This window comes from Solanum verrucosum, unplaced genomic scaffold (genome assembly GCF_900185275.1).
Source record: "Solanum verrucosum unplaced genomic scaffold, falcon-dt-bn FXZP01000047.1, whole genome shotgun sequence".
Classification (NCBI taxonomy): domain Eukaryota; kingdom Viridiplantae; phylum Streptophyta; class Magnoliopsida; order Solanales; family Solanaceae; genus Solanum; species Solanum verrucosum.
In genome coordinates, this window is record NW_026020155.1 from 716,872 (window position 1) to 733,548 (window position 16,677).

The window sequence follows — 16,677 nt, forward strand, 5'->3', positions numbered from 1 at the left end:
TATATTAAGTCTTCTTTTATTATATATATATATATATATATATATATATATATATATATATTGAATATTTTCTAAAGTATTATAACAATTATATAAGTCTTAAAATTAATATATTGAATTAATTTGACAAAAATTAGACCGAACAGATCCTATTACTTGAAACTTCGTTAAATTCGTCAGGCTTAGATCCCGCCCGGAAAAAAAAAACTTAACAGTCCAATGGAGACAATAACTTCTTTTCAATTTTTGGCTTCGATCTAATAAAGCGGAAAGTTCAAACAAACACCTTTTGCGTCTCCATTTTCCCTTTCTTCTTCCTCTTCTCCTGCAAATTCTCTCTGTATTTTCTGTTCAGCTCTGTAAATGGAGAGGATTGTGGTGAGAAGAGAGAAGCTTCGAGCATGGATATTCCTCTTCCTGTCGGTTGTTTATTCTGGGAGGATGACCTTAGCGGCCAGATCTGAAAAGGAGATTAGGGCAAGGTTTTACGGTAATTTAGTAAATTCGTCCGCTCCCGTAACTAATGATGGCACTATTGCCAAAATGTTCGATCGTGTTCTCGAGAAAGAGTTTTCTGAAAACGATCAGCCTGAAGGTAAGTTTTCTCCATTTTCTCTTTATTTATTTTTTCGGAATTAATTTTTTTGTATTCGCTGATTACAATTTAAGTTGATTTATACAAGTTAATGGTGTATTTCCGGTCTTTTAATGAGCTTTTGACAAATTTACTTTTGGTTATTAGAGTTTACATCTAAATATTTTACTAAAGGTTCCCGATTCGTGGTGGTTATGTGATGTATGATGATATATTATACAGCTTTGATGATTGATGATGACATTTATGTCTTATGCTTGATTGATAAACAACCTCTTAAAAACAGTGCAAACAAGGCAAATGAAGTTATGAGCTTTCGTAAATCAATTTTATTTGCTACAAAAAGAAAGAGCGATGAGCTGAATAGAGAAACCAATTGGAATTTTTAATATGCTCCAAGTTCTGGCATTTAATCAATATGGTTACTCAGGAATGTAACAATGCATTCAGTTGTGTGGTTTGCATAATGAAATGTCGGATTTATCATGTGCTTTTCTCACCTGATTAGGTTCTGATGGACGCAGCTTTAACAGTACGGTTGCTGATGAGACGGTAAGCTAAACTATTCATACTTGTCATCAATTTACTTTTGGATCATGTTAGTTGTTATCTCTGATATTACGATCAGTAGAAGATTATTTGTGTCAAAGTTGAAGACATGCATATCTATTTTAACTTCAACGTCTCCTATGTTTTAAGTTTAGCTCCTAATCAGAGTACCAAAATGCCTAACGTTTTGACTTGCGTTTGTCAGAGTCTGACACTTTTGCAATTTACTTTTGGTTCCAGCTGATAAAAAAATCTTTGCTCTTATATGAAAAGTTTACCTTTCTTTTCCATTAGGGAGTCCTGGAGACGGTAGCCAAAATTACCCATGAGAAGATCAAGAAGAATGAGACACAACAGACAAAGTAAATAAGAAGCTGTAACTAAACAGATCACATGCCTCTCCTGGCTTTGTATGAACTTTGCTGAAGTTATTCATTTTTTTTTGCCTTTTGCAGTGATACTAGATCATTCAAATTACAAGACGTTTTCTCCCTTGAAAATGAAGGTTCTGATGATGTTACCACATTGATTGACAAAAAGGTAAAAAAATGTATGCTTGAATTGTTATAAAAAAAAACATTGGTCAATATCGTGAACGTGTGACTAACTAGCTCTTTGTATACTGTTTTTCTTGATGACAGGATAATGTGTTTGTCATGTCAAATAAGAAATCAAAATATCCGGTGCTTCAAGTTGATGTGAGGTCAATGTTAATCCTTTTTTATCCTGGCAATTCCACTGAATAAACATAGATATTTAGGGATTTTCATCTTTCATGTAGTTTCCACAGCTAGTGACATGTAGTTTGTGCTACAATGTGTGTCTGCAGACTTATCTCAGACTTGGTGGTGGTTATAGTCTCTGCTGCCATTGGTGGAATCATCTTTTCTTGTTTAGGACAACCGGTATGTACTTTTAGAAGCTTGTGAAATTTTACTTCGATGATTATCATCTTCTGTGCTTATAAGTCTAAATTTCAATTAAACCCAAGTACTGACCGTGTTTTAATCATTATTTCTTGAGGTAGGTTATTGTCGGTTATCTTCTTGCTGGCTCATTAATTGGACCAGGGGGTTTGAAATTCATCAGTGAAATGGTACAGGTATGCAATCCTACAAGACAACACATTGCTTATAAGGAAAAATCATGTCTGCCTGTTTGTTGTTGAAATATCCATAGATTAAGCGACAAAGTAATCTATCTATATGATAACGTTACCAGAAAAAGCATAGAGTACATGAGTGTCAAACCAGAAAACAATCTTGAGTTTTGTTTCATTCAGTTTCTTTATTTCATGAAGAGAGGTGCTAACGTTTTGTCTGTGCTTTTGGTATGTGATGCTTACTGATTTGTGGGCGTATATTATTTCATTGTTATGTCCTTTTCGTTTTTGAATAACTAGACTTTCATTAACAGTAATCTGTGAAATTACTATCATATTCTTGGCTGAAACTCATTTAGTTATGATGTAAGTGTGTTTCTTGAGTTGAACTCTTTCAGTGTCGATTGTATTACAGGTTGAGACCGTTGCTCAGTTTGGAGTTGTCTTCCTTCTATTTGCTTTAGGTCTGGAGTTTTCCTTGACAAAGGTGCTTTATCATTCTTTGTGGGGCTTTTTCCATACAACTGTTAGAACTAATTCTTGAAAAAGTATCTCGATATTTCAGTATGTATCTTTCCTTACTTGGGTCAGCCTCCCAACATATTATCATGCAGCTAAAAGTTGTTGGTCCTGTTGCTGTTCTTGGAGGGTTGCTTCAAATTGTTATCCTTATGTTTCTGTGTGGCACAACTGCAATGGTATGGCTGTGGAATTGAATTTCGCTTCTCCAATAACTGTTGCTTAGTTATGCATTCTGTAATGTGCTGCAGTTATGTGGTGCAAACTTGTCAGAGGGAGTGTTTGTTGGTTGCTTCCTATCAATGTCATCAACGGCAGTGGTATAATATAAAACCATGATTCTTGTCAGTTTTTCCTTGTCTTTAATATAAAGTATTATCTCACTAGTGATGACTTTGACCATCTTAAATAAACAGGTGGTGAAATTTCTGGTTGAGAAAAACAGCAACAATGCTCTTCATGGTCAAGTGACAATCGGAACATTGATTTTTCAGGTAAAACCTGTGTCCGTATTACCAAATTTTTAATGGTCATGTCCTTTGTTCATATACATATTACTAGAAGGTTGATCCTTTTCTTTTTCATTTATCCCCAGGACTGCGCTGTTGGCTTATTATTCGCTTTGCTTCCTGTTCTTGGAGGTAACAGTGGGCTTTTGCATGGAATTATCTCTATGGGAAAAGTGTAAGCTTATGGGTGCCACTTTCTATGTTGTTTTTTTTGTTTTACTTGGCAGCAATTCGAGGCTTAGATCAAGACTAAAAATTCTGTTTGCACTGTCTAGGCTGCTGATCTTATCCATGTACCTCAGTGTTGCATCAATTTTAACTTGGTCATTTGTTCCACGTTTTCTGAAGTTAATGATTCGGTTATCTTCTCAAGTGAGTACTTCTCATGATCATATTTTCTTATTTATTCTTTTCTCCACATGAAATTATCTAGAGGTGTCAAATTTGACCCATTAACGTGAAACCTGTCCAAACTTTAGCGGGTTGGGCCAGTGATATTTTCATGTCCGGTCAAGTTGGGTTGTAGCACAGGCTGGCCCATAGCTTAGACAGGTCATTTACGGGTCAGTTTCTCAACCCGTGATAGTAGCTATATGTGCATGTGCCATCCGTGTACCTCTCACACCTGCACACAACGCACACCAATTAATTGATCCTTTTCTGTAAACCTTTTTTTTTAATGTTGTCTGACTTTTGTGTTTTTGGTGTTTGAATAAAGAATGGAAAAAATGCAAACTTTTGATTGTAAGAGGTTTTCTTAAAAGTTGGATTAATATTTTTTATGTTTGAATAATTAAGTGGAGAAGCTGCAAAATCTTTACTACAAGAGGTTTTCTTCCAAGCCAGGTGTTCTCAGAAACGAGATTTAGTTGGCATTTGTCCATAATTGTGAAATTTGGAAAAAAGTAGTATTTGAAAAAAAAGCTGAAAATTGGAGTTGTGTTCTGACATGAATACAAATTGAATTTGTTTTTGAATTTTTGTGAGTGATAAGTGAGGTTAAAAAAATAATTTGAAGTATGAAAGCTACAATACTCAAGATGGAAAGATATCACTTCGTGTCTTAAGTACAAATCTGTATTAGTTGCAGTTACTGCAGAATGGTAGACTTATAGTCAAGCAAATAGGCCAAATTTTTGGGACTAACCAAAATGGTTGCCGGTCAAGTTTTTATTTTTGGTGATAAAGGGAGTAGTCGTACTCGTACATGTAAGGTAACTTATCAGGCCTTCTGAAGACAAAAGTAATAGTGTAATACAAGGTTGTAAGTAAAATTTCTGTTACTTATAATGTTTGAAGAATCATCAACCAATGATCAAGTACAGAAGGCCAGATTTACCTTGCATCAGGGCTGCTGATCTAAGCAGGTCATATTATTCTTAAGCCGCTCCTTTAAATGACAGCCCTTTGGTTGTATTTTCTTCAATAAATGTCAGACTCAGAGTGTACCACAACTGTACTGATCTTGAATTACCAACTGATGTCAGAATCCACCTAATTTAACTGAATAATGGAATGGTGATTCGTCCAATCTAAGACAATGAAGAAAGTTAGCTCTTGTCAGCATGGCATTAAACCTGAATCACCATTCCCTTGGAATCAACCTGACAATCGTTGAATTGAATAAAATATTGATTTACCAGAGTGCACCACAACCACTTTGATCTTGATTTACCAACTGATGTCAGAATCCACCTAATTTAACTGAATAATGGAATGGTAATTTGTCCAATCTAAGAATGAAAAATGAGCTTTTGGCAGAATGGCATTAAACCTAAATCATGATTCCGTTAGAATCAACCATTCTGATCTTCGGAATTGAATGAAATGTTGGAGTCACGATTCTTTTCGTAGGTCATTCTGCAGTATCACACCAGTCATAATTGTTTGAATCTCCATCTTTTTTGTCTGTTGATCCCAGCATATGGTGCTGTCAATAAACAATTTATATCAGCTCTGCTGCATGTATTTGTACATTTCCGAGCTTCATGCTTTATGCAGTTTTTCCTTTTCAAGCTGTTTACTTTCTTAATTCCTTGTCATTTTCAGACCAATGAATTATATCAGCTTGCGGTGGTGGCATTCTGCTTATTATCTGCTTGGGTTAGTTTGAACACTGTTCTAATTTTTCCTTACTAGAAATGGGATGGCTATTCTTCAGTTGCAAATTGCAGAATATATATATTTTACTGAAACATTCTTATAAAAGCTCTCTGAAGTAGTGACTACATAGCAAGCAGTGCCAGAGAATACTGAGGATGTTTCATTTGATTCTTCAGTGCAGTGATAAGCTGGGCCTTAGTCTTGAGCTGGGTTCATTTGTAGCCGGAGTTATGATATCCACAACTGACTTTGCAAAACATACCTTGGACCAGGTATTGATATATGATAGGATGTTTCTTCTCTCATGCTTTTATTATCAAACATAAATTGGAATGTTGACCATGAACAAATCTTTAAGGTATCCTTACTTCAAAGTTCATTTTTCTATTTCAACTCAACAATCTTATTTATGTTAATATTTCTATGAGTGTTCTCATTATCTTTGAATGTTCCTGGCTTCTTACAACATCTTTGTACACAATGATATCTTATCTGTGTCAGTTTCTTCTATTTATATTTTTTCTACTGATTTTGGAACATTTCTAAGCTCTGAAGCATATATTTCCATTTTTCTTTAATTGTTCTATCCTTCTTCCATCTTATTTTTCCATTAATGTCTTGGGCAGGTAAAGCCCTCATTATCTGCTTAGAAAATTTACTATTCATCAGTAGCTGTATTTATTTTCATTATCGGATATATGGAAAAATCAAATATCAGAAATAGCATTCTAATTACCATGCTTGCTGTACAACAATGGCAGATTGTAATGTATTACTTGAAAACATCAGACTACTTCGATTTTCCCTAATATGCTTTGTGATTGTTAAGTGTATTAATATTACTTGTAGGTGGAACCAATCCGTAATCTCTTTGCGGCTCTCTTTCTCGCTAGTATTGGAATGCTGATACATGTACAGTTCCTTTGGACACATGTGGATATTTTGCTTGCTTCCGTTATCCTGGTTATAGTTTTTAAGACTACTGTAGCCACTGTGATTACAAAGGTTTTTGGATATAACATTAGGACGTCAATTATTGTAAGTCACCCATCTAAACACTTGATAGACAAAATATATTGCCTTGATTTTTTATGAGTTTGAGTGACTTTACAGGTTGGACTTTTGCTTGCACAAATTGGGGAATTCGCATTTGTGCTCTTGAGTCGTGCCTCGAACCTGCATATTGTTCAGGTGATCTCATCTTACCTATCTTTTTTCACCTGTTATGTTTCTTATCGTTTTGAACCCTTCCCCTTCATAATACCTTTTAGGAGGCAAAAAAGAAATTTACGTTCAAAATGTGACCGTGCGACACTGATCTCCTGATGTTCTTCCTCTTAATGTCTTAAGTTCATGAAATAAAGGAATTGCACTTACTTTTGTGGAGAGATTGTGAGTGCCACTATTTCTGTTGTTTCAAAGTAGATTGCATGACACAATTTGAATTTATATATTGTTTTAAGGTTAAAACTTACCAAGTGGTTCTCTAATTTCATTTCAATCACAACTATACATGATACTGTGTTTTACATGTATGTATAATGCAATTAAATTCGCCCTAGTTGAATTTATGGTTTTTAATATTTCAGTCGTGTTTTGGAACAATGTTATTTTAAACAACAGGGGCACTTATAGATTGTGTTCCTTAGCAAAATTTTCCTGGCTGCCTAGATGTTATTAGTGTCTCTGTGTCACGTAATGGCACCATAAACACTTTTTCCGTTAAAGATTAGCTTTTAAGAAAATTTAGAAGAACTCCTACTTATTAAACAAAAAAGAAAGAAGAGGCCCCTAAAGGAACTCTGCCTGTTCTGTAAAAAACACTAGGTGATATCTTCCCATATGTCCAAGCTTTGGTGAACAAAGTAGAGTTACCCAGTATATGTGTTATGGGAAGTAGCATGTACCTTGTGAAATTAGTTGAGGCATGTGTGAGCTGATTGGGACACCATGTGTTTTTTTCAAAAGAAGATACTGCTTGTTTTGCATTAAGAAACAAGTCTTGAATTATTTTTTATCTGCAGCTCCTTGATTATGTTTAGCTGACTATTTGTGCTGTATTCTTACTTTCACCAAGTACAATCATTAATATTTTGAGATGGTAACATATTGTGGTGTGTGTACATATATATTATATATCAGCTGCACAAAACCTGTGCAGCAACCATAATTACAATGTGCAGTAAAAAAAACAAAAAACCAACCCACCAAGTACATCATTTGTCCCACTCAAAGGCCACATTATCGCTCTTTTGAATTTTCTGTGACATATACAGGGCAAGATGTACCTCCTCCTTCTCGGAACAACTGCTCTAAGTCTTGTAAGCTTCTAAATCTTCTAATTGCTTGAGGAAATACTTTCTATGCTTTATGTTTTTAAGTTGATGTTTAAGAATGAGAATTTTGTGCAGGTCACAACCCCTGTCTTGTTCAAGTTGATACCTGCTATCATGCACCTGGGAGTTCTTATGCACTGGTTTCCTGTGGAAAATGTCGCACCAGATGAGGTAGTGTTTCTTACCGAGATCATGGACTGATTGACACAATTGTAGATGAGATGTTATTTCTTTATCAAGTTCACATGCTAACACCTCAAAGATAGATAAAATGTTACTCTCTACTAACTTTTTTCTTCATTGCTTATGTTATTGTATTGGCATGCCTAGACATTTAAATGAGAATCTTCTGCCCACATGTTCGTTTCTTCTGGCTGAGGAACAACAATGAGCTAGGGTTTCTCTGCTATAATATATCATTTTCTTCTAATTTTTGTTTGGCTATCATACAAGAAACACAGTAAAGTCGTAAGTTTGATTTTTTGTGTTTGCAGGAGAAAGTTGCAATGATTGATACGCACAACAGAGTATTGTAACATAGGCTGTGTTTTATATCCAGTAGTATCAACACAATGGCTTGATGACAGAGAATTGTAAAATATACCCAGTTTTGGCGGGCAGTAAATTCGATGTGCATTACTCAGCCTGAACTCATCAAGGATGCAGAGGTTAGATAAAGTTAGATTTAAAAAAATTCCGAAAAAGTTAAATTTGTTATGTACATAAATGTTCTGAATATGGATGCTGTATATATTCACACTTATTGTCTCACAGAACTTGTCCTTGACATCGCTCACAAAAAAAAAGTGTACCTCGACATTTATAGTGAATGCCAAAGAATTATCTGCCATCCAAAACTCCTTGCAATCTAACTGTGTACACCGGTCTTGTATTTTTATTTTTTTCTTAAGAAGATGGATTTTATTTTTCTCCAAATAAGCCAAATCATAAAAAGGAAAATAGAAAAGATGGAAAGCAACGGAATAAAAGGACCAAATCTACGGTTGGTAGAGTGTATGTTTTAGGGGTTTTGTCATGATTTTTTAAATAATATTTGAGCTTCACTTTTATTTTGTTAAAATACTACCATAATTGCTTTACTTTCTCTAAAAGAAAATATAAATTTGTTCTATATTTGGTTATTCGTTTCTTGGAATAAAAGTTTATAACACAATAGCATCCATCATACACTGGTTTAAGAGTCTTGTTTAAGGGGTGATAATTCTTCTAATAAATTTATGTTTTTAAATTTTAGTTTTTAATATATAGATCTCGAGTAATATTTGATCCAATGATTGAATGAGTTTGAGTTTGAATAAAAGTTCTAATCAATTTGGAACCATTTGATGATAATGAAGATTTTTGTTCGGATACTACAAGAAAAGTTTCATTCATAATTCAACATTTATGTTGCTTCATCTTCTTCTTTTTGTATTAAAAAAAAAGATGTTTTTTAAATTCATTATATTTTTAACTTTAATTTCAACCCTAGAAAGCAATGGTGATGAAGATTATGTAAACAACGAAGATTATCAAGCATGTGAAGAAGGTCAATCAAATTTTGTCAAGAGCCAAGAAAGGAGTTTTATTTTTCTCACGAAGGAAGGTCAAAGTATTACCATAATTGTTTAAATTTTTCTTACAAGGAAATATAAATCTTTTCATGTTTTGGAAGAACAAGTTTGGACCTTTATAAAATGAACACGATTCTTCTCATACTACAACACTATAACATCTACCATGTAATTGTTTAAGAATTTTATTTAGGGATAAATTATTCAAGACTCTTAAAATGACTACATGATGGCTGCTATTGTGTTGTGTAGTATGAGAAGAATGATTTTCAATTTATAGGGTTTCAAACATTTCGTCAAAGAAAGGAACAACCAAACATCTTTTTCTTTTAGAAAAAGTAAAGCAATTATGTTAATAGTTTGATTTTCATTCGAGAGAAAAATAAAACTCTAATATAAAAAGAAAATCAAGGCAAATCCTTTAACAATTCTCCCCTTTAGACTTGAAATTTCGTTCTTCATATAATCTTCATTGTTGTTGTTTGCTATGGTTGAAAAAAATAAAATATTATGGATTAAAAATAATTTAGAAAGTACCTTTTTTTTTAAAAATAAAAAATGCAAATGAAATGTTGTAATATGATTGACAAATTCTTAGGTTCCCATTTCTCTTTAAAAAATATTAACAAGCCTAATCGCCAGAATCAAGCTCTTAATTCACAGGTATGATTATATAATTATTATTTTTCCTTTTCGCAGTATCTTAGTTCATTACATTATCATTTTCTACTTTTGCTTCAATTTCTTCTTGAGCTGTCGTGGTGTTGGCTTGATTTAAATTTTAACCTTTGCTTGTGTTGCTCAGTCATTAGTGTTATGTATGGTTATGTTTAGCTTCTCGAGAGTTAATTTATCATTCTTTAAATTAAAATTAGATTAGATTTAATTTAACGTTTAAATTTAAACTAAACGAAAAATATTATAAGTTACATTTTTTCTCATATCAATATTCAATATGTTATAATAATACATTTTAAAAATATTGATCAAGGTTTAACCGTAAAATGAAATGTAACTGGTAATTTGGGACTGAGTATAACACTCGTTCAGATAGTTACAATCTGCCTGCAATTAACATTAATTGTAAGTTTCAATTTTCTTGCTAATGTAATTGTCAAATTTTGGTTTTAATTAAATTAAAGTTTCATATTTTGTTTATGAAAATGTTAGAAGATAGCCACTTATCACTGTTTACTATGCATTTAAAATATAGCCACTGCTACATGTTTAAGTGCTATTGTAACATCATGATTACTTGCTATGTATTTAAAATTTAGCCACTACCACATGTTTCTTCTATTGCCAAATAGGTACTATTATGACATCATGATCATTTGCTATGCATTTAAAATTTAGCCACTACTACATGTTTCTTCTATTGCCAAATAGGTACTATCATAAAATCGTGTTTGCTATGCATTTAAATCTAGCCACTACTACAAGTTTCTTCTATTGCCAAATAAGTACTTTTATAATATCAATGCCTAATAAAGCAAGGTTCACTTTTCTCTTATCTCTGAACTATTGAATTTGAATCTCCTAATAAATTTATGTTATGTCACGTACTATACTGAATTCAGATAAATTCAATAATAGAATGTTATATCCACCCTGTTTATAATTCATAAGTTATGAAAGGCTACCGATTCATTTAATCAAGTACAAAATATAAGGACCATCTTGGAAATGGTTAAATTCACAATACCATTAAAGGCTTTTTTTAGACGTTCTTATAGTTTTTGGTTAATTTTTGTATAAAAATAAGTATTTACAAATATTTTATTATTTTATTCAAATAATATAAAAATACTTTAAAAATATTTAAAATAAGTCAATCTAAATATGCTTTGAAGACTAAGAGGCCGTTTAGATTAGCTTTAAAAATTAACTTTTAAATTAAAAAAAATAAAAAATCAAATTTAAATGACTTTTAAGTCAAAAAAATAAAAAGGCAAAAAGACTTTTAAATTTTGTCGTCTTAAACTAAAGATATAAAGAATATATTGAAATTTCATTTAATTTAATGATCTTAAATATATCATATAGAAAATTAAAATTAAAAAATTATCGTAAAAATAACTAAATAAATAGTAATATACTCCCTCTGTTTCAAAAAGAATGGTCTAGTTTCCTATTTAGTCTGTTAAAAAAGAATGGTCTATTTCTTTTTTTGGCAACATTTTAATTTTTCACGTGACATGTTTAAGATCACAAGATCAAAGGATATTTTGATACATTTGACATAATTTTAATTTAGAACCACAAAATTAAAAAGTCTTATTTCTTTACTTAAACTCTATTTCAAGTCAAATTAGGTCACTTTTTTTAAAACAGGGGAAGTACTTGTTTTTAACCAAATATTTTGTTTTAAAAATATAATATAAAGAAATTAAAACACATGTAATATCATATACTATTGTTGGTTTAAGCATAACTATAACCAAACATAGAATCATGACTTTATAGATGTGCAATTGAAGTGTTGTGCTAAACTCAAAAGTGAGGATCCATTGAGAAGTGATATGCACTTTTGGTCAGACTGGATTTTGTCAGCCTTGTTTAGCTATTATTAGATCCTACACTCTATTTTATCAAAAAGTGAACATTACATAGCCTCACAAGTCCTATGATGGGTACTATTCAATTTTATTAAATCCCTCCATTTTTTTTATTTTTGGTCAAATGACCTGAAAGACCTTTGCATTTGATTTTGTTTATCATTTGGAACACGTAAATTTAAGAGTCCAGTTGATAAAATTGTAAGTATAGAGATCCAACTAACAAACGAAGTCAAGTCAATTTTGAATATTCAGATTACAATTTAAGACATTAAGCCAACGTTTGGTCATGATTAATCAAATATTTTTTTAAATTATTTTTAAATGAAGTTTCTATAAATATGATTAGGGATGGGTATAAAAAAAACAAAATTACAAAAGTAGGTCATAATAGAATATGGTAGCTTACAAGTGTGTTTAATGGTGTATATTATATGGCATATTTTTTTGTAGCGATCGAATAAAAATAATATAGATTTCACACAAATTTATAATTTGAGATTAAATCTTCAAATTAAATATATTTTGTTAAATAGAGTAACAATTCAATATTCATCACCGTTTGATTAGAATCAACCTAAACAAACTCATGACATTATGTATACTATTCAACATTGTCAACTATTAAACAATTTCTTAGAAATAATACAAAATTGCCCATCAAAAATGTTATAAAATTGCCTACTCTTCGTAATTTTAACTTCAAATTTTATTCTTAATTTCTTGGCCCGCAAATATCTATAATATTTATTATCAATCATAGATTTATTTATTTTTAAAAATTCCATATAATCGATTAAGACCACTATAAGATATAATAATCTGAGATAAAATACATGATTATTTTATTCTGCATTTAGTTGACAGTATTAGATAATCATTGAATTATTTATCCAACCATATTTTATATCTAAATAATGAGATAAATTATTTTATATACATAGTGAAATAAATTATACTTAAAATCAAATAATTTATTTCAAAATAATTAACTTCGAAATAATTTATTCTCAATTAAACGAGCCCTAAATTCTTTGTTGCTGAGCCTTAAAACTTTAGGTCCCGGCCTACAATTAGGTCCCCTTCCTTGTTGACTTCTTAAGGCTACTACCCTTAAGTTGTAGGCATGTTGGTTCTTTTTTCTTCTTTAATTTTAACAACTTACAAAAAAGTTACAGTAAAGCTAGCAGAGAAATAGCTTTAGTATTTATTTTTTCAATGAAATAAATCACTAATTACTTTTTGAAATTTATAGAAAATTAATGCATAAATATCTTGCCCTCTTTTTAGCAATCTTTATTTTTAGCTTCTCACCTAATATATTTAATTTTATTATGTTGTATTTGATATAACTTCAATTTAATATTATAATAATTTTAAAAAAAATTATTACTCTTTCTGTTCATAAAAAATGACCTAATTTAACTTGACAAAAAAATTAAAATATGTCATCATGTCATGTGGAAAATAAAAAGTATTATGTTGTCTAAAAAAGAATGATTTTTTTTTTTTAACAAACCAAAAAGAAAAGCAGATTATTCTATTTTAAACGGAGGACAAAATGATTTATGAGTCATATTACTCGTTTGCAATCATATGCCTACATGATTTACAAAAAAAAATCATTGATCAAATAAACCAACAAAATTCAGTAACTACCTATTTTTTTTGTTAAAATCATTTCAACGGACAATCTTTTCACATCAAAGATAAGTCTTCTTTTTAAAAATTTAATTCTGGTTCTTCCCTTTCTTTTTCCTTCTTTTTTTTTATAAAATATAAATTTATGGGTCAAATTTTATAAAATATGAAGTAGCATTTGTACTTGTGGTTTGAAATCATAATTTCAAATTAGCTTTTGAACATGCAATTTAGAATTATAATTTTAAATCAAAGGAATATGTTACAAGCACATTTTACTTTTTTTTACCTTTTTTCCTAATAAAAAAAATTAGAACTTATAACCTCAACCGTTGTTTAAACTTTAAACTATCTGTGTCATTACAAGAGATTTCAAAAGTTAAAAGTAATATATTTACAAAAAAAAATATTACTTATACTTTTACTTTATTTGCACAATACGGTTTTTCCCTATCTTTTTTTAGCTTTTGGCTCTGCCTACTGCTCAATATGCGTATCATCTTTTGATTCTTTTCAGTTTTTGAAGCAACAGGGCAAAACAAAAGTAAAAATTTAGGCAGTCAAACTACAAAAATGAAAAAATAAGGTTAAAGATTTTCCATTTCCATAAGAAAAACAAAATATTCAGCACATGGAATCAATGTATTTTACACTAACAGAGGAATTTTTTTTTTTTCTGCAATATGATCCTCTATTCAGAAACACACTTGAAAAAAATATTCTTTTCCTTTCTTTGGGCAAAAAATAAAATAAAAAACGTGATATGCCTTTTCTTGCAGATAATCTCTATTTTGTTACAAATATTCAGTCTCTTTATTTTATTCCAATATAACCCAAGCTTTTTTAGGAAATTTATTTTACTTTTAGCTAAACTTTATTTACTACTCCCCCCTTTTCCAAACCAATCACTATTCTGCTCCTCCTTTACATCTGCTTCAGAATTCGCTCCTCACTCGCAACACCCATGCGCGTGAAGTGGAGACGCGAGTTGATCCTACGCGCTTTGAAAGAGCGTGGAAGATTGGGATGGCTGTCAGAATTATAAAGCCTTTTGTGGAGATACGGCCGCTGCTACAACTTTTTATTTGCACAGTGAGTAGTGACCACCAAAAGTTAACGTCGCTTCACCGCCGTTTACTGCTTCACTCTCTTTTTCTCTTTTTTTCTTATTTATTTGTATTTAAGTCCGATTATTTTGAATTTACCTCTCTACTATTTGTCTTCCCTTTTGTATTGGCTGTTATAATAATATGATAGAAAATCAAATTACTTTCACCGTTTTAATTTATGTTTCAATTTTTTAAATTTTTAGATTCATATAAGTCTATTTATTGTAAATTATATATCTTTTAAATATTTTGAATTGTCAATTATTGTGACTTATACTATTTTTTATATAGTTTATAAATATATAAATTTCATTTCAAGAAAAAATGAATATGTATACGCAAATTTTCGATCGAATTTAAATTATTTTACTTTCGGAAAAGGGCCAAAAATACCCTTGAACTATTCAAAAAGGTTTAAATATACCCCTCATCCACCTTTTGGGCTAAAAATACCCCTCAGTCCACCTATTTGGTTCACTTTTACCCTTTAACACTAACAGACTTTTCTTAAATTAATTTTATTATTATTATTATTACATGGCAGATTTCTATTTGCTGAAATTAAAACTCCATCTTTACCTCTTCATTTAACCCGCTACATGACCCAATTGCCCATGGTATCCCACCCCAAACCCGATCGGTATCCCTTTCTCCGGCTTTCTAGAAATCTCTCAGTTCAACTCTTTTCCTAAATCAAATTGGATGCTCTATTTTTCAGTTCTAAGTGCATTTTCTTAGTTAAAAACTTCATAAACATATTTTTGGTTGGAGAGTCCAAGGCCCAAAATCTTCAAATAAGATCCTATTCTTCTTCTTCTTTATCCTCTACTGTATTGAAACAGAACTATGCATCAAAGCAAGAAAATGATGATTTTTTTTTCTTGTTGGAGAATTTAAGATTTTCAGATCAAAATATTTTTATTTTTTATCGTGTAAATGTAAAATATGAGCTAGAGTAAAAAAAAAAAAAGAAGGAATTTTGTGGATGTGATGATAAATATGAGGATGAGAAAAAGAGAAGTGTAATACTTGAGAATGTGATGGACGGATGGAATTAGGGGAAACTACTGCAACAACAAATTTATAGAGAATGAATAATTAGAGAAATTTAAAGAGTTCAAATTTGGTGGTGTAGAAGCAGAGCTCAATGAATTGAACAAGAGAGCTGATGATTTCATCTGGAGGATGAACAATCAAATTAGAGTTGAAGCTGCCCGATGACCCACCTTCACCCCTTTATTTAACCCGTCACATGACCCAGATTTCCATCCAAATTATCCGTAATATCTAGAAGTCTATACATGCGGGTGGGGTTTTAATTTCAACAAGTAAAAATCTGCCATGTAATAATAATAATAATAATAAAATTAATTTAAGAAAAGTCTGTTAGTGTTAAAGGGTAAAAGTGAACCAAATAGGTGGACTGAGGGGTATTTTCAGCCCAAAAGATGGATGAGGGGTATATTTAAACCTTTTTGAATAGTTTAAGGATATTTTTGACCCTTTTCCCTTTTACTTTTAAAAATTGAAACAGAGAAAAAATATAGGTCTATATGTGATTTTAGGCTGAAAATTTGATAAATACCCTAATTGCTTTTTAAGATGAGAGATCGAGTCATAAACTTATTACCATCATGGATATTGATTAGTGATCCACGTCAAGCAAGTGAGTATCACACCCATCGAAAGGTATTGTTGAAAATAATAATTCAAAGTCGGAATATAAATTATAAGTTCTTTAGGATTTGTTATTTATGGTATTTAATTATTTATATTTAATTAGGATTTGTTATTTATGTTTAATTAGTATTTGTTAGTTAGAGTGGTTTCTAATCCTAATTTACTTTGATTTGTTAGTATTATAAATAAAAATTTCTTATTCCATATTTTTAACGTAAAAAAATACAAAAGTTATTGAATTATTAAATAAAGCATCCTACTTAGCTGGTCGTTTCACTTAGCTTGTGCATGCACGCATACTATCAATTTTTTTAATTGTGATAACTCATATACACAATAATGGCACCAACAACAAGACGGCTTGATGATTTTGGGGATAAAGTTGTATTCTCTGCTCTTCTT

General features: G+C 31.0%; 1 protein-coding gene across 1 annotated transcript; it reads left to right on the forward strand.

Annotated features, from left to right (window-relative positions):
• The first annotated feature begins 224 nt into the window (after positions 1–224).
• On the forward strand, positions 225–8,570 carry LOC125828241 (K(+) efflux antiporter 5). Its single transcript, XM_049507555.1, has 20 exons — positions 225–595; positions 1,104–1,147; positions 1,439–1,506; positions 1,600–1,684; positions 1,786–1,847; positions 1,974–2,049; positions 2,172–2,246; positions 2,662–2,733; positions 2,861–2,944; positions 3,017–3,085; positions 3,182–3,259; positions 3,361–3,449; positions 3,550–3,646; positions 5,324–5,377; positions 5,554–5,649; positions 6,227–6,415; positions 6,491–6,568; positions 7,654–7,698; positions 7,789–7,884; positions 8,208–8,570. The coding sequence occupies exons 1-20, from the start codon at positions 364–366 to the stop codon at positions 8,247–8,249; spliced, it is 1,731 nt and encodes a 576-aa protein (XP_049363512.1). The 5' UTR covers positions 225–363; the 3' UTR covers positions 8,250–8,570.
• The last annotated feature ends 8,107 nt before the right edge of the window (positions 8,571–16,677 follow it).

Excerpts from the sequence above, each read along its gene's own strand:
- LOC125828241 (XM_049507555.1), top strand. The coding sequence starts at position 364 with ATGGAGAGGATTGTGGTGAGAAGAGAGAAGCTTCGAGCATGGATATTC. Across the intron at positions 1,148-1,438 it reads GTACGGTTGCTGATGAGACG|GGAGTCCTGGAGACGGTAGC; the intron begins GTAAGCTAAACT and ends CTTTTCCATTAG. Across the intron at positions 2,734-2,860 it reads TGGAGTTTTCCTTGACAAAG|CTAAAAGTTGTTGGTCCTGT; the intron begins GTGCTTTATCAT and ends ATTATCATGCAG.